At 44.7% G+C, this 18,575-nt stretch overlaps 1 protein-coding gene across 1 annotated transcript; it reads right to left on the bottom strand.

The window, feature by feature from the left end:
• Nucleotides 1-1,194: 1,194 nt before the first annotated feature.
• Nucleotides 1,195-15,740, bottom strand: LOC102111501 (uncharacterized). Its single transcript, XM_088061644.1, has 4 exons — nt 15,718-15,740; nt 14,314-14,703; nt 3,338-3,513; nt 1,195-1,799 (listed from the first exon to the last, which is right to left on the bottom strand). Exons 1-4 carry the CDS (start codon nt 15,738-15,740, stop codon nt 1,195-1,197), a joined length of 1,194 nt encoding a protein of 397 aa, XP_087917770.1.
• Between the last annotated feature and the right edge of the window lie 2,835 nt (nt 15,741-18,575).

The raw sequence follows: 18,575 nt of genomic DNA on the forward strand, positions 1-18,575 counted from the left end.
CAGTGGAATCTCCTCATTGGGGCTTCTCGGTTAAGAGTGGGCACCGAGAAGGCAAACCGTGGGGCATCGTCAGGATGTAGGGGAATTTGGAAAAAGCAATCTTTTATATCAACTACTGCCAATTGCCAATTTCGAGGGAGCATGGTTGGGGTAGGCATCCCTGGCTGAAGAGGTCCCATGTCTACAATGATCTTGTTGATTTCTCGAAGGTCGTGAAGGAGCCGCCACTTGTCCTTCCCCGGCTTACGGATTACAAATACCGGGGAGTTCCAAGGGCTGGTGGTCTCGACTATATTGCCCTTCGCTAACTGCTCCCCCATGAGTTCGTTGAGCGCCTTCAATTTATCTTTCCTGAGCGGCCACTGATCAATCCAGACCACTTCGTTCGTGGTCCAATCTAACTTCTGGAAGGGGCGCTCTACAGTGGCCGCTTCTAAAAATCCCGAGGGGTTTTCGGGATTTCAATCTTCACCCCCCACTGAGACATGAGATCCCTCCCCCACAAGGGAACCTGATAATCTGCAACGAATGGGCGTAAATTAGCCAATTGCCCATCCAGCCCTGCAATTTGTACCACACTCTTTGAAATTCGAGCCAATTGGGTACCCCCTATACCCTGTATCTTTCCTGCCACGGGTTGCAACTCCCAATGTGACGGCCACCTCCTTTCAGCAATGACCGTCACATCCGCTCCTGTGTCAAGCAGGCCCTTCATTTGTAAGGATTCGGCACCCTGCTTGACGCTGCAGTCTATGATGGGTTTATCCTCACCCACTACTTCTGCCCAGTAGACACCTGGTGCATGGTCATCTACTGGGATACCCTCGGGAATGGGGATAAACTGGGCGATGATCTGGCCTTTAGGGAGAAAGTATGGTGGGTGAGTGCAGCGCGCTAGGAGAATGAGGTTCTCCGGACCACCTGGGAAGGTGATCGGAGAAATCTCAATCTCTGGGGGCGTGTGCTTGGTGTCCCCGATGGCAATGTACTTACTGACGTGTCCTGAATCCATCATTGTCCCCTCCAGTGGGTCCACAGCAACTACTGTCCAGTGCTGGGACCGAAAGAAGATGTCACGAGCGGTAACCAAGTGTCGCGTCCGGTATATAGGCCCTGTCCGATTTTGTGATTCCCCCCCCCCCGCGAGACCTGCCCCATTTCTTGCTTCGCGCGGGGCAGGTTCGCGCCGCGCTCCTAGTTTTTTTTCTTTATTACCCCCTCTTTAGCCCTTCCTCCCAAATTGTTCCCTAAATGTCCTTGGCAAGGGTGGGCAGCTGGACAGTCTCTTGCCATGTGACCCAGCTGCCCGCAGCGGTAACACTGTAACGGCCGTGCAGGTGGTGGTGGAAACTGGCCCGTCGGTTGCTGGGTCATGGCTGCAGTAGGCATCCTCCTCGGCGCTAGCGGTGGTATGGCCTTGGACACCCCTACCATCGGAACCTTTTTGGTGCAGGCTTCGATGAGGATGTCCAGCGTAGGAGGCGGGTAGAGAGGCAGGCTGAAGATCACCTGCTTGCAGGCTTCATTTGCGTTGGCCTTGGCTGCTTCTAACACAAACTGTTCTTGCAGCTCCACTCTCTCCACCTGTTTTTCTACCTGCGTTTGCAGCCTGTCCACAAACTTGGTAAGTGATTCGTTAGGGAGCTGTTTGATGTTTAAAAAGTTAATCTGGGGTTCCTCCTCGGGTAGGGTGTTAAACGTTTTTTCTGCGGCTTCCGCAATTTTGATCAGTACAGGCCGGGGTAAAACCCTGGCCTGTTCTTCTGGCTTTGCCCAATTCCCTTCGCCGCACAGGTGATCTAGGGAAAGAGGGTTTTCATCCGCGTCAACCGCGGCTTCTTCGCTGTGCAACAGCTCTGGAAGGATGGCCTCTAATGACCTCTTCCACCCCTGTTTCCACAGCTTGAATTCAGCTGGGGAAAGGAGGCAGGAAAATAATTCTTTTAGGTCACGAGGGACCATTTCATTTGTGGAGAAGGCAGCTTTTAGTAAACCCTTAAAATATTCACTTCTCCCAAATTCCTTCTGCGCTTTGCACAGCTCCCTCTTAGTCTGGAAGGAGAAGGCTTCTCATTCTCGGTATCTCCCTCCCCTTCCACGAAAACTGACCGGTGCAGCAAAGGGAATTTCTACCTGTTCCGGGTTCTGGCTCACAGGCCTGTCACTTCTGGTTTTCAAAGCGTGGGAACCGGATGTAGGGGCATGGGAACCGGAAGGAGGGGCGTGAGAACCGGAAGGAGGGGCGTGAGAACCAGGAGCCGGAAGGGGCGGGGCTGGAGGACTACCTGAGGAGGAGGGCGTGAGGGAGGAGCAACGGCAGGAAGAGGCGGGGTTTGGGGGCGTGGAGTTGATTAGACACGCCCCAGAGGAGGAGGAATCGCTCGAGGGGAAGTGGGAGGGGTCAGGGTAGGAGGAAAGGGAGGAGCTAGGGAGGAAGGGGTTGGTCACAGGGGGAAGAAAGGGATTGTGGGAAGAAGAAGCACAAGGGGGGGGCCGACCATGCGGTCCCCGCCACCTTGTGCCCTCTGGGGGCCATTTTGAGGTTTGGGGAAGGAATAAGGGAACATATGGGAACAATGGGAACAAGGGGATACTGGGGGACACGGGTTCTGGGGTAGCAATTGAGGGTTTACAACTTTATTTAACTGGGGATCAACAACCTGGGAAGCATTTAACTTGGGACTGGCAACCGGGGAAGCAGGGGGATGGATAAGGGCTCTGGCAGCTTGGCCAGGGCTGCCAGGGCAAGGGTTCTGAGTGAGACGTGGGGAGCCAGGGAGACTGTTGCCACTATTGGAGCCCTGCGCAGCACAGGCAGCTCCGCAGGTCTCCCCCAACTTAGGATCAGGGGTTGAGGCACACGGGGACTGGGAAACTGGGGAAACTGGGGAAGACTGTGGTGGCTGTCCCTGCACTCCCCCTTTTTCAATTAAAGCCGAACGAACCAGAACAAAAAGCGGAATTAATTTCGCAGCTGTCTTATCCCCCTGATTAACCAATAGTGTTAATTTGGTTCCAACTGAATTCCAAAACAAAATTGAACTTATATTTTCAGGGGACACTTGGGGGTAATGCAGAAACAGCCAATCTTTTTACCCACCCTCGGGAAAACCTTTTACTCCCACCCTCAAGGATACCCACAACTTGGTGAAAAATCCACCTCTGCTGAGCCGACATGCGTGCACCCATCTCTACACCCCCGGCTCAACAGTCCCACCACCTCCCAACAGCAAAGGACAACAGAAAAGAACAGAAAATAAGGGTCCGGACCTGCACCGCCTTTCCCCCCCCCCACAGGGAAGCCCACACCTTTTTTCCCCCTCTCTGGGGAACTCACCAGGTCCGGACGACAGCTGCAGGAGGTGTCTGTGACCCCGAGGCAATCCTCCGCACGCTGAGGATTGCTGCCTCGATCCCCGGGAGCGCCACCCAACAAAAATGGGTCTGCTTCCCACCGGGGTAGCTGCCGCCCAAAAGTCTTTGACAATCCACCTGATAGACTCCTCCGGGGGTCTTCAATCCACAGGAAAGAGGCCCCACGTTGGGCGCCAGCTGACGCTGCTTCGGGCTAGCTCCAAACAACTTGGCTAATGGCAGCACCAAGAGTGGGGAACGACACGGGAGCGACAGTCCACGTGCCGAACCTCCAGAGCTCCTTGTGCTCGGGCTCTGTAGATCCCAGGCGTCGCGGGTTTCAGTAAAGGGATGGAGGAGGCTCAGAGTCTCTTTGTCTTCCCAAGAACAGGCTTTATTGAAGGATAAAGGGAGCAGTGACAAGGGAAAGGGCTGGGACAGTGAGAAAGGAGAGCAACTGAGCACTGAACATCTCCGTGCTTCCAAATTTAAAGAGGGGAGGGTACCAACCGAAAACCAATCAGAACACAACCTGGGAGGAGACGAAGGAGGGGTTTACAATACTTGGAACCAATGGGAGGAAACCATGGGTGGGACGGTGGCCACAACGCCAATGGGGCCTTGAGTAGGGGATGAAGGGCATGGAAAATGCTGGAACAAAGGGCAGGATTAACAATGACGGACAAGGGCTAGGGGCAGACTGAGGGTGATAGGCAGGGAAGGTTCAGGAACAACGGGAGGGGTTTTACTAAATTGACAACTGGGGCAAGACCATTACCTGACAGTAACAGAGGGATAACAGGAACATACCATTAAATCAAACAGAATTAACAAACAGAATGCAACACTTTTCCAGTTCCTCTCTACTAGATAGAACCAAATCCAAAACACTTCAACTCCTGGGAAATGCACACATTTGGGCACAAAATACAACACCCTCTTTCCTTCCTGTCCTTCCAGAACATGCTGTCTCCACTGTAAACATATTCCACTTTTCTTGCTCATCCCACTGAAGGAGGCCTGAAATGGGACTTTTTTGGGGTAACACCTCATGTGTAGATGTATTTGAGGTTCCAGGACTGGAGTTAAGATGCCAAAGAATCTTCTTCCTGAGATGATCGTCCTATCTTCCCAATAAACTGCATCTACCCATGGTCATGGAAGATACCTAATGAAAGAATATCAAAATAAAGCAGGAACAGGCTCATATTGCCCTATTTCTGTGGCATTTTCCTCCACCTTCAGGCAGATTCCAGCTTGGGGTTTTCCCATGCTGCTTTGAGTTTAACAGTCTCTGATAGTCCTTTCTTCCATACGGTGCCTAATTGCTTCTTGAACCTATTTATAACTTCCAGAGCATCTTATTGTGATGAATTCCATTATTTAATTATGCACTATGTGAGCAAGCACTTCTTTGTGTAAATCTTTTGGCTGATCATCTCATCTGGTACTCACTAGTTCTTGTGTAATGACTCCATGCTGAGTCAAATTCTGTTAAAGTGTCTCCACATATCTTGCTTTTCACGGCTAAAGACTCTGTCATGGGTCAAAGCTGTTATCTACTTTTGATCACCTCTCTTGACTTTTTGTTTAGTAATTCAGATACTTCTGTGCCTGTCTTAGATGGAAAAACCAGAACCACACATGCTGCACTGGCAATACAAGTAACAAAGGTGTTTGTTTGTTTTGGGTGTTTTTTCTAGACCTACCATGCTATTTTTTTATTTTTTTTTATTTATTGACACAGAAATTTATTTTCCAGTTTCTCTCCTAGCATCAGAAGATCATTCTGCAATGTTTTGCAATTTTTATGACAGCGTGTAATATCACATCTGCAGTAAAGTTTGTTGTCCTATTGCACAAGATTTTTCATCTCTAGTCAGCCGCTGTCTCTATTGATTGTGCAGTTTTGTCTCTATTGATTGTGTGGTTATTCTGGAGCCTCACATCTACTGACTTTATTATTTTAATTTTATTTTTTTTTTTTAAATCAAACAGTCTAAAAAATTGATTAGGAACAGATGCTACTTGTAGGCACTGTAGATCTGTGATCAAAATTCTTGAATGCTTTTCTGGAACCCATTAAATAATCACCATGAAGTAGAAGAGATTGGTTTTATGCATGGCCACTCAAGAGCAGCTCAAAGCTGGTATTTTCTGTAATCTGCAGCCTCATATAGCTCTGACTTCCATAAGATGCACTTAGTGATGGAAAGGTCTTTTTTCTTTAAAAGTTAATACAGTAAGTGTTAAGGACATTGACAACAAGGAAATTATCTTTGCTCTGAGGAACCGTGGCATTTTTTGCAGCTGTGATTGCAAGCAAATGTTTAGCAAGTGGGAGGCACTACAGAGCAAGTTCCTTTATCCATCACATTACCCTAATAATTAAATTGTCAGCCAGGGAAGTCAGGCTTTAATAGGAAAAAAAAAAATGGAATCAAACAGTGGCAAAAAATTGTGACTGTTCCTCCAGTTAAGCCTGTAATTTTAAAAAAATCATTATGTTTGTGTAAGGCATTGCTCAGAACACAGATTTTTAATTTTTTTTTAATACTTTTTATATGTTTTAAAATAACAAGAAGTTATTTAGCCACTCTCCTTTGTTCCTGTGACTCTGGAAAACAATTATCCTAAGAATTACTGGTAATTTCTTTATTGTGGTTTATTTTCAAAAATTAACTCCAGGGCTGTTTCCTAGAAGCTCTAGGCACCTTTTCCTCCAGGATTGTAAATGCACCTGATGGTTTGCTTCTCCTGAGGTCTCCCTGTGGGATTATTCTCCTGGATGTTAGATTATAGGGGGAAGTCATCCATCTGCTCTGGTTCCTTTGTGATGAGACACAGAACGCTGTTCCCTGTATTTTTTTTTTCCTAAATACTGTGTTTTACAAGGTGTTTTTCCTGCTTTCTGCTTCCACTGCTTGTGGTTCAGATATACTGAAATGGGTGGCTTGGAAAGAGCCACAGAGTCTCAGTAAAAGATTATGAAAAATGCAAGAGTGAAGTGAGATGTTTGCTCCTGGATGGTGGCTCTGCCCTAACTCAAAGGCATCATCCTTCCAAAAGATAGTTTTCTTCTCCTTCTCTTATGTTAGCATCCTGATAAATGTTGCCTGACTGTAAGGATAGACTTGGGGATAAGAATAGTTTACCTCTGGGAAACAGACAAACCCTGCCCATTGACCTTTATCTCTGAGTGGTAGGGACACTGGGCACCATCATGCTTGGCCAAAAGCTCTTTAACCCAGAAGTCTCAATTGTGTATCTGATCCAGATGAAACCACTGGCTACAGAAGGCTGAATGTTGTTTGTGAATTCACCCCTAAAGAAACAGAAAAATCAAAATTATCATCAATACAAGATAATAACATCTCCTTCTATATTTTGACCCATATTTTTCTACACTTGGACTAATAGAAAAATACAGCACACACCACGCTGTGAATAGCTGGAAAAGGATGATTTCTTTATGTTAGTACTTTCTTTAATGACTCCCTGTGGTAAACGACATTGTGGCTGTCATCTCCTTTGTCCTCTTCCAACCAGGCCCAGACAGAGAGAAGTGCAAGGCTTTAATATCCCATTACCAATTTCCTGAGCAACAGAATGCCAAGTTCCAATTTGTGTTCTAATTTTAACTACAGTATAGATTTTTAAATAAGTTTCAAGCTTCCTATTAACATGATCTGTCTGCTCCTTTGGTGCTCTCTCATCCCATTCTGATCGACCCATGAATGGGCTCCCTGTATTATTCATTGTACACTAAATTAAGCTTTTAGTGTTAAAGGCTTTCAAGTGTAGCTTTCTTTCTGTAGAACTCATTACCTGTGTCAATACACAAAGCAAAAGCACTTGATAGATTTAAAACATCCAGTATCTTCCCTTTTTTACAGCTGTTATTATGCCTCAGGAGCATCTGTTATTCTGCTAATATTCCTGATTGTCCTGATATTAATTTCATTACAAAGCAAGTGTGCACTATAGAGTTTCCAAGTGTCTTTGTGTCACATGAACTTTAATTAGAGTTTAGTTTTTCTTAAAAAGAGTTAGGCAAATGAAAGTTATTATGGTTGGTCATGGCTTTGTACACCTTCAGAAACTAGGAAACTTGTTTTCATCACCTGTGGAAACTCAGGAATAGTAGCATAGAAAAACCACAAATAAAAAAACACAAAAATGGCAAAAATGAAGTACAGGTTTCAATGGTATACTGCTGAGTTTTGTTACAGTCTTTGAATTTAGATTTAGTGGGGAAACATTTGAGTAAGTGTATAAATAGATTCTTAGCTGCATTTCCCTGCACTGCTCACTGAGGCACCCCACAAAAGGAATCACCCACAGATGTGTGACCCCCACATCTCTGTAGCAGGAAGAATCAGAATTTTCTTGATTATATGGTTATTAACTACCCAGGATGGACTTCCTGAAAGTGACTGGACAGGTTACTTCTCTCAAAGCTCTTCCAACTCTCTTCAGGGCTGTAGCTCTAATAATGCCTAAAGTTTCCTTTCCATCTTGTTCAGCGTCAAAATTACATGCCCATGTTCCCAAGCTGTAGTGTTCTGTCCCTTTCAATGCTCCACTATGGGACATACATTAAACTGAATCACTGAACCCAAAACTTTTAAAATCTTGTTTATTTTATACAGGTAGGCTAAGTACAGTGATTTGGCTTCAACATACTCTTTTGTTCCTGTTGCCCAAAGAACCAATTTCCAGCAAAGCCTTGCAAACCATTTTAGCAGCTCAGCAGAAGCTGTGGAGTTGAAAACTGACATGGGGAAGAAAAGGCCAGCAGGGCTCAAAAGGGGACTGGGAAGATGCTAACTTCTCTGCTCTGGAAAAGAAAAATTAATGGAACAACACCCTCACACAGAGCCCTGTGAGTGAGATTTTCTTCACAGGCACAGCATGCAAGGGTTATGGACATTTGGGGGTTTGCTTTATTTTCAAAGAAAGCTGAGATACAAAAGGGCAGCTTGCAGAGCAAATGAGCATGACCAGTTATCTCAGAACTTCAGTCTGCTGTGATCCAAAACTAAGCCCTCCTGGGTCTTCTGCCAAGCTGTTTCATTCTGTTAGTCCAGGAATAAACTCCTGCTGTACAAATAATGGATGGCCAATGTCTTGTTTAATTGACCTTGTTGTAAATGCCAAGGAACCAAGCAGAAATTGAGCTGCTGCATGTCAGAGGGGACCAGGGCATTGGAAGGGCAGAGCTGGTATTTAGACACAAAGTATGAATGAGCAGGAAAAGAATACCATCCTCCTCATCTCAGCTACTAATAGAGAATTCCCTTTTTGTGAAAGAAGGAAGGACCATGGGGAAAAAAGTGCACAAGTGTCTATATATGGTGGTTAAAGAACACAAATCTTCAAGTTAATGTCTCTGGGTCACAGCTTCTGTGTCTCACCAGTATTTGTGATCAGACACTTTTGCAGTGGATTTGTTTTTTTTTCAGAAAGGCACATACAAGTTCTTTCTTCACAAAGGTGAAATTTGTGATAAAGACAAACATGTCAGGGTTTGCCTTCTCCCAGAAAATTCAAGTCCCTTCCATTTTTTCCAAGTTAATAGTTCCTGTAAGGCATTGAAATGGTTAAAGCAAAAATCAGCTTTCTTATTTCATTTTTAAAATAAAACTTGGAGAAAGAAAATATTAGGGGCTTAATGGCTGCATTGTTTAGGAGCTGATAGTGAGATTAAATAGGATACTTAAATAGGTGACCTAAGAGAGGAGGTGGGTGTTATGCATTCTGTAGTACTGGCTAATATATTCTGAGCCTCTTGGCTCCAGGGGAGAGAATGTTGCAAAAAACCAAAAACTGAAAAAACAAACCACAACCAAAACCCCAAACAAAGCCCAGAAATAATCATGTTTAGGGGAAGAAGTCATTTCAGCCCTGTTGCTGTTGATCAGCCCCTCCCTGCTTGTCCCCATCTTCACTCCTATACCAAGGTGAAAACAAAAAATCCATAAGCCAGGAGTAGTGTCAGCGTGGAACATCTTCCAGGCTGCCTTTGTCTGCTTGCTAATAATGAAAGTCTATTTATAGCTCAGTGCAGAGCAGGGAAAGTGTGCTGTGGGTGACAATGTGATATGGATTTCACAGTCCATCAGTTTGGATTTCAAGTTTGCAGTCCTCTCGTGGACTAATTGAGAAGTCAGACACTGTTTTGGGATGTTACAGGCAATGGAAAATAGGGCGCTTGGTGCTTGTTTTGCGAGCATTTGGGGTCAGGTTGGATGGGGTAATATCAGAGCACTCTCAGATCAGTCAGGCTTTTCACAGTGGCCTGAGAAAACCCATCTCACAGAGAGAGGCTTTTCATGCTGAGCATCAGTGTGCTCGTGGGCTTACAGCCCATCACTCCATGTTAATAACCAGTAGAAGTCCCAGATTAGATTGCCCTGGGACCAGGCCCTGCAGACACAGTGGGAGCATGGTTACACCCATGCAGCATAACCCCCACCCACCTCTCTTCCTTCTGCCCCTCCTGGACCTGACCATTTGGGACACCAGTGCCCCATCCCCCCAACTGTTTCTGGGGTTTCACAGTGAAAATGTGCCAAACACCAAGCAACAACAAAAGGAAAGGGGAGGAGATGCTTTGGCACAGCCCAGCTTCATCATTCCCTCTTTGCTGTACCAGCACAGTTGAAGGGTGACATCGGGACATAAACGGGGATGTACTGGGGGAGAGATTTGGTTGCCCTCAGGGAGGAATGGGGACAAGCAGGGAGCTGGTGAGCAGCAGATTGCACCAGTGGCACAGTCTTGAAAAACATCTCCTGCTCCATAAGAGCAACTTTTGAAGTTGAAAAAGAATTGGAAATAGTAATAGAGGCAAAGAGGCTGAGTTGTTTTCCCATCAGAGTGAGAAAGAGAACTTGTGTCTTTTAGTGCTCAGTCAAGTCTGTAATTTTGATCCACTGATGAATGGATCATGCCACCACTTTATGGGATCAGAAATACACTTGGCCTTTCTGTGGAGAGGCAGAAGAAATGATCCATAGGGTCTGTGCCCACTGTCATGTAGGACTAAAGTGACCCATTTCCCAGAATGTGCCCAACCTGCTGTGACCACTGGTGTGGCCATGCAAGTAGGTTTCATCACATCTGCAGCTTCATTGCTGTACCCGGGCCACAAGGCTGATTGTACTCAAAGCAGTGCAATTTGTTGCCAAATTAACACAAGAAGGAAATATTCAGCTTGGATACTCTATGGTCCTGAATAGCTCCCAAACTGCTGGGAACAAGCTGCTGTCTATTTGGGGTGTTGGAACTTGAGTGCTTCTTCTACTTGCTACAAGTCCAGTCCTTTGGGCTAAATTCCATCCAGCTGCCTCTTTCTGTACATGTTTTCTTCCAGTGCTGTAAGGCAAATGTCTTGATGAGGCACTCCTGGCTGGTTCCTAGCCTTTTACCATTGCCATTGTAGCTGTCAGCCACACAGAAGGTGATAAGAATCACAAGTTACAGTGCCTTTCCTTGTGTCCAGGCACTGAATACCTCTCAACTCTGGCATCTCTAAGATGTGGTATCTACGGAGCAAATGCAGTGCTTAATTTTAAGCCTACAGGTTTCAGAGTTTTAGTATTTGCTTTTCAGGCTTTTCCCTCTTGCAAGTCTGTCTGATGTTATTTTAGGCAGACCATATGCTGTCTTAGGGCAGGGAGAAAGACTACATGACCTTCTGCATTTTGCCCCCTTTTTCTAACAAGAACGATGATAAGTCTCAGTAGTTTCACATTAGAAGAATCTGTCCTAAAGCACTGCAAGAGCTTTATTTAAGGATTACTTCTAAACTGGTTTGCTTTTCACTTGTTCTTTAAACACAAGCTATCACAAGCTCAGTTAACAATTTATGACTGCAGCAATGGCTGCTCTCAACTTCATGGTCAACTCTTGAGGAATTTTTGGGTCCTATGGGATCCTGAACTGAGTTTTAATGCAGCTGGATTTAGAGTCTCTGTTGCTTTCAATTTCCATCTCATTCCCTCTATGATTTTAGTTAAATTCAGACCTTCTTCATTGACCTGTCTGTAATTCAGTCTACTTGACATCATCCCAATATCTCATAATAAAAAACTTCTTGGCTCTGAGAAAAGCAAGAAAATTGTTGCATAGCCTCTTGACATTCCCAGCTTTCTCCTCCTGCTCAAACACACCCACACAGAGTAATTTTTTTGCCTTGGGAGGAACTGCTCTGCAGCCACAAGTTATTAGTTTCATGAATTTGTAAGGCCAGTTAACTGATAAAGCCTCCACACCTTGGATGGTGTTTGATGAAGAACACCCTGACTTGCATCCAATAAAGGGAAAATTCTGGATTATCCTGCATCCTTGCTGTCTATGATTTGCCATGAAGACATTAAGAAAGGAAAAAGGATAGCTAATTTAGTCAGTGAGGCTAAAAATACACTCTTAGAAAATGTAAGAAGCAAATTCCCAAACTGTTACATGTTCTGATAAGAAGTCTAAATACAGAACGTTGTCCCTTGTCAAAAGCAGTTTGCTTCTTCCCTTTTCTGAGCAGCCTTTGGCTTCTGCTTTTGCACTGGGTAAAATGAGACCTGGATCACCTGGTGATGACTGTACTGTCCCCTTTCTGTTGAAGAACAAACAGCTTGCTGCATGTGAAAAGTACAGCAGCATGGTTTTATCAGCTGTAAAATCTGCAGCTAGCAAGAGCAAGGTGAATAACTGTATGGATTATTCCAGAAATGGAAGGCTGCTGTGATGACCCTCAAGCCTGTGACACTAAGAGTCAAATTTTGCCTGCGTCAAGTCCAAGATTCATCATTTGCTTTGAGTCTACTCTTCTCTGTAGTAACAATTGCTACTTGATCAAAATAACTTGGTGTTGTTCTAAGACTGATTTGATAGTCAGAACCCTCTGCACATGACTCTCCATAAAAACAATTTTTTGAGTGCATGACATGATAATAAACAGTCCTTATTTCTTTATTCAGGCCTTGAAACTCCAGCCCATCACACTTTTCCACACAGCAACGAGTGCATTGGAGCTCTTTGTGTCCCTTCTTTTGAGGGCTGCATCCAGAGAGTCTTCAGAGGCCACCAGTACCATATGCATGTTGTACATATAGATACTTACTCATAAACAGAATTCTCTTGCACACTTTGATTTTAATTAACAGGCTGTCACTGCGACAATCATTCTAGAGCATCAACAAGTAGCTCATTAGGGCCATCAAACAGATACAGGGCTGGGCAGTGTGATGAACAAAAATCAAGTGTAGAGCCAGGCTGGTGCAATGACAGAGCACAGTGCAGAACACAAATATGATAAAGGTCTCAGGAGCCACACCAGTAGAACACTGTGCTAAAAAGCTCTGTTCAACAGGTCCGTCATTTCTGCTTCTGAAGCTCCTTTGAGTTCTATCAGCTCAGACACCATGAGACACCCCAGAGCTCAAGCAAGAATTTATGGGTTCCATTGGAGGTTGTTTCCTAGCCAAAACTATTGGTGTCACAAAAAGTGGTGCAAACAGAGGTGGGGGTAGTAATTTTTTGGCTTTGCCAATTTGTTTCTTCCTGTATGTCTTGGAGGATGTCAGTGCCTTGCTGCTACAATGCACAGATGGCTTGGCTGCTCCATATTGAGGGTTTCTCTTGTTATAAATAAACTCCTACTCCTAGGAGGTGTGTCATGGGGAGGCAGAAGCATGCTTGTGGGGGACAAAAAATAGACAAGGACTTCTGATGATGTTTTCATACGTTTTTTGAAAACTGTGTGTTGTACAGTTGTGTGGAAGTAGTGATCTGATGTAATTAGCACAGGGAAGATGTGTTGGCTCAGACTCATCAAGGATAAAATAACTTCTGTAATCCACTCAGGATCTTGCTTTGTACTGTATTTTGCAATCTGCCAGTGATGAGGGGTGAAGGGGAGAGAGGTGAGGGGAAACCTGGGAGAGCTGGCAGTAATAACACATCCAAGCTTTGACAGACTCTGGTGGAATAACTTAATTAACTAATGGCCTGCATGGAGCTGTAATGGGATCCGAAAACAGAAAGCTTTTAAGCATAACTTAAAGCCAACAGCATCAATAATGGTGAGTGGAGGGCATTTTACTCCCCGTGTTTTTCCCTGTAAGGATGGTGACACAGCCCCTCACCTACTCTCTATCCCTAAAGGCGTTTCTCCATCTAGTGTCCCTGGGCAACAATTACAGCCAGTTGGAGCCCAGCGTCCCCTTCCTGCTCCCATATGGCTCAGACATTTCCTCACAAACACACAGAAGCGTGAGAGACAAAGAAGATGCCTCCATGGAGCTGGCCTGGGCTACAACCACCTGTGGGAATGGTTCCAGTCACTGGCTGCTTCTCTGGCGTTTGGGGGTGATTTGCTTTGTCATGTTATTATGGAGTACATGTAAATTTTGATCTTTCACTTTTCCTCCTTTCCATCCCTTTGAAACTCCTGCTGTCTCAAGTCTGACTATCTGGAGTTGCTTTGCCAAGCTGATCTGAAAGTCAGGGTTTCAGGCTGCTGGGACATGGCCTTGTGCCTTCATGCATTTACTTTAAAGGGGAATTTAGTTTATGGGAACTGTCTGCTGCTCCTCAGCATATCCTGTAAACTTCCCTCAGCATTATCCCAGCCCCTACTGTACATGTGTGTTTATGCACATTGCTGGGAAGTCCAATTATATGTTTTATGCAAAATCGTGGCTAAACCAGGAAGGCCAGCAGAACCTGTCACGTCACCTTCAGTACTTGCTGTCTCTGCTGAGCTTTTAATGTGAGTAATTATACCACAGTCTTTATCTGCACCACTATTATTAATTTTTTGGATGGTGATGTTGCCTCTCTTCCAAGCACACTACCCCTGAGGCCCTGCAGCATGCACATATGGTGACACATATCTCTGTTCCAGCAAGGTAGGTGGTCAGGCTGTTCTTCCTTTTCTCCTTAATTTTCTCCTACATCCATACCTTTTTTTGAAAACTGAAAGTTCCAAGCGTCTTGTCACATTTCCCTCTCAGCACCAGCTTTTTCTGCGAGGTCAAGCGCAGTTCATTCTGCAGGCCTGTGGGAGCTTGCTGGGCATCAGCAACAGCAGTAGCAGAAAGTAAGTGTGGACAGATGGCTCTGGGCCCAATCTCCTGCCTGTCAGTGGCTGGCAGCGCCTCCGGTTTCTGTGGTGCATCAGGGAGGGCAGGGCACTGCCAGATTCTACATTCAGTCTTGCTGATTGCACCTGCCAAGAACAACATATGGTTCTTGGTGCTTCCAGAGAGCGGTGAGCAGGAGATGGCTGCAGGTCGGTCCCCCACTGCCACTGGAGGCTTCTCTGGTCCTGCTGGCTGGCACCAGCTGAAACACCACACAGCAAAGTGCCTTGGAGTGCCCCAAAGCGGGCATCCCACAGTCAGCCCAAAAGGCAGTGAAGTCATCAGGGAATCAAAAATACTGAGGCTTCAATCTGTCCTTCTTGACACCACTTTGTCAAGGGCTTTTGGGAACCACGCTGTGTTTCTAATGGAAATGTGACACCTGAGGATGATGTACTTTCTGTGCTTGCAGATGAGAAGAGGAAAGCCATGGAAGAGCATGGTCAGGGCAGTACCATTTTCTTGCAGAATGGCATTCACATCCTACTTTGGGACAAGTATTCCTGCTGAGTGTCAGTCAGCTTTACACATCAAATCAGAAAATAAAACTCTCTGTCTCCTTAGGAAGCAAGAGGGCTATTAGATTGGTTCACAATGAATGAATCACATCAAAATAGCCATGCCTTGGAGCTTTAGGAGCTCCAAATCCTTACCCTGGGATATGTTGTTATTCAAGGGCCTGTCAGAGAGAGCATTGAGTCCTGGACTCTTGTCTGGGTCGTGGATGGACCCCTTGCATAGCTTGGCAGATGTCCTTGGAGGCTAAACTTTTGTCCATTTGGGTGCAGGGCAAAAAAAGTACTTTGTAATTCCATGAAAATGATCTGATTCTGTACTCCTCTCACAGGAAGCATAAATCTGCCAAATTCAGTGAATTTTGATTTCCAGCGCTGATCACAAGACAGCAATGTCCATAGCACAAGCACAGGGACAGATATTCTGTGAGGGAGTAGCAGCCTCAGAGGACAGCTCTGCTGCACTTGGTTCATACTGCACACAACCCAACAATAGAAAGAACTGAAAAGCTTCATAATATGGGTAAAACTTGTATCAATCAAAACTGTGACTGTGGCTCTGGGCACATACCCAAAAGAGCATTTGATTGAATAGCATCAAGGAGTTTAGCACAAGATGACTCCAGAGCCCCAGGAGGACTGAGTTATGACTATGGTGTAATTAGTACCCAAGTTATCTGGTTTAGAGTTTGCTCACATACCTGTCTCCTGCTGTACTCACCATGTCTGTGTGGACTGCGTATCTCCTTCAAAAGAAGTTGTGTGGCATCCTGGGATGAATCTCTCTAAAACCCACTGGGAGAAGAGTAGATACTCTTCACATTTCTGGCTGGGAGGAACAGTCAGTCTGATACCTTCAGTTCTCTAGTCCTGAATCTTCTTTATTATGTAAGTGACTCTCTGCAAAATAGTTAAAACTCCTGATTCCCTTTCAAATTTTTGCTTATGTTAGACAGGGCACCTGTCTTTCTGTATTCAGATGCAGAACTTAGAACAATATGGTTCAGATCTCAGGTGGATAAAGACATTTCAGCATAAGATATTTCAGCATAAAGAGATGATGACAGTAATTGTCTGGATCAGAGTGATGGAGACTATTTGTGATAGTCAATAAGATTTCCACATGCCCTTGGGTTGTCATTAGGCAAACAGCTTTGAAAGCAGCAAGGAACTTAGCAATTCTAGAAAACCTGAAAATCATTAAAAAGATTAGTAAACAGTTAATCACAATTTCCCAATTAAAGGTGAAATGCTAATTATTACCCCCTAATTACACTAAAATCTTCAGAGGATTCAAATATTGGCATGACCTATAGTTTACTGAGACCCAGATGACACCCACGTACCACCTAATTAGCAATGACTTCCCACAGAAGGCACCTCTTTGAAGTATTACATTTTCCACATGCTTTTCCATATTAACACTGCAAAAATAACCTTCCCTACTTGCTACAATAGGGGATGAGTCAGACACATCATTGCAGAGCACCAGAAACCTTCCCCGATCAGAATAATCCTTGTAACACCTGCTAATGAGTGAAAGAGGAGGGGGTCTGTTCTCATCTCCCTGTCAATGGAAGTTAAGTGTGCGTAGGGAGGAGAGAACACAATTAAAATCATTTGAACAATTTGCATTAAATACACATTATAATGAATACACACTAACCATCAGGGAATAATTACCTGATTTTATTAGTAACCAGGTCATGCTTTAGTCCATGGCCCTGCACCCACAAGCTATGACTTACCTTGGTTTCCAAAAGGCAGAAATGCTTCGGAGATATCCAAGCTGAGCCCACAGCTGCTGGGGAAAGCAGGGCAGGCAATTAACCACCCTTGTCATACCTTGGTGTGTCCCTCAGCTCAACTCTTCTTTTCTTTCTGCCCTAGTAGGAGACAAGTAGAACATCACAGGCACAGAGGTCATGCCTTGGATTCATTACCTTACGGAGCAGCATCTTCTTTTCCCATGTGAAGCCTACAGGAAAGAAACAGGAGCTTCACTTTGTGTTCTCACTGGATTTGTCATATCTGCAAGTTGTTCAGTTTTGTCTAGGATTTAATCACCAATGAACAATGTGAACAAATCATTCTCAAGACAGCACAGAAATGCAGAGACTCTTATGCATGCCTGGGAAGTAGGGGGTTAACAGGTGAGCCTGCAAGTCCCACTGTATGGAAACATACATGTCTTTGCTGAAGGCATTTTTTATGTAAAGAAGATTGACTTTTCTTGCAGGTTGATGTTCTTAGTTGTGGTTACCAGTAAAGAAAAATCTCTTGGTGTATCAGACACTGCCTGGGGAACTAGCAGGAGAGAGAAAAAGAATGAGTGAAGTAGGCTAATACAGAAAGTTTGTGCTTACCTCCCCGAGCTGTCTTCCCAAATCTGGTTAACACAGGCAATAAATAAAACCACAAGGAGAAGGCACTTCAGTTACACAGCTTTTGGCTTTAGAAAGTTACAGTCTGACAGGGAAAGTGCTTCATGTTTTCTCCACCTGCTAATCCTAGTGGCAGTACAGGACATGATACAGCAGGCAGTGCAAGTGGAATTCTCTGTGCAAACATTTCCTGTCTGCAGAGGACCTTGGTGAGGTGAGGTGAACACAAGCAGGAATGGGAACTTGCACTGGATTCCTAAAGATTATTGTCCTATAGCCTGATACAGAGTAGATTCATCTGCCTTAAATAAGATCATCATAGGTAAAACTCCACTGCAGGGGAATGGGAAGTTTGAACAACAGATTGTAATTCAGTGTGGAATCTATCCTTGTTTTCTCATGTAAAGAAACAATACATGTAGAACTCATTTCAGAATGACAATAAAGAAAAAAAAAATAAATGTAAGTCTCCTGGTGAGTATTTTTAAAGTGCCAGACATTGGAATCCAAAATACACATTATCTAAAAGTTTAAAAAATATGTATTATTCTTCTGGGTTTTGTTGTATTTGCTTGAATTTACCTCAACCCACCAGTCCTTGCTCTTTTACCCTTTCAATCCTGTCCCCCACTGCACAGAGCAGAGCACTGAGTGTGTGTCTGTGTGGGGCTCAGCTGCCCACTGAGGTTAAATGACAACTTCCAAGAACATAAACCCCTGAGCTGTGGAATCCTGGGCACCCCACAGTCCACTGCTCAAACCAGGTCACTAAAGACTGAGATCCTTCAAGTGATATTTCATAGAATCACAGAATGGCTGAAATGAAGAAGGACCTCTTCAGATCTCCTCCAGTTCCTCTGCTGAAGTGGAGCAGGGTGCCCAGGACCATGTCACATTTGGTTCTGAATATCTCTAGGGATGAAGACTGCACAGCTTCAGACAGCCTGCCCCTGTTTCCTTTCTGACTGCCCTCACAGTGAAAGTTTTCTCTTGTGTACTTTCTTTCTGTACTGAAATGGGCATGAGCTCCTCTGTCATAAGGTTGGTGAGTATCTAAATTCTTAGAGGAAATCACAGGGAGAAAAGCATGTAGATCAGTAAAAAGAAATTCCTCTGCTGCTTGGTGGCTGCTTATTTTAGTCCTGATCTTGTAAATAGTTTCTCATGTGGTAACT

Source organism: Pseudopodoces humilis, chromosome 1, assembly GCF_049639895.1.
Source record: "Pseudopodoces humilis isolate 2021_Gansu_Grassland_sample_001 chromosome 1, ASM4963989v1, whole genome shotgun sequence".
Classification (NCBI taxonomy): domain Eukaryota; kingdom Metazoa; phylum Chordata; class Aves; order Passeriformes; family Paridae; genus Pseudopodoces; species Pseudopodoces humilis.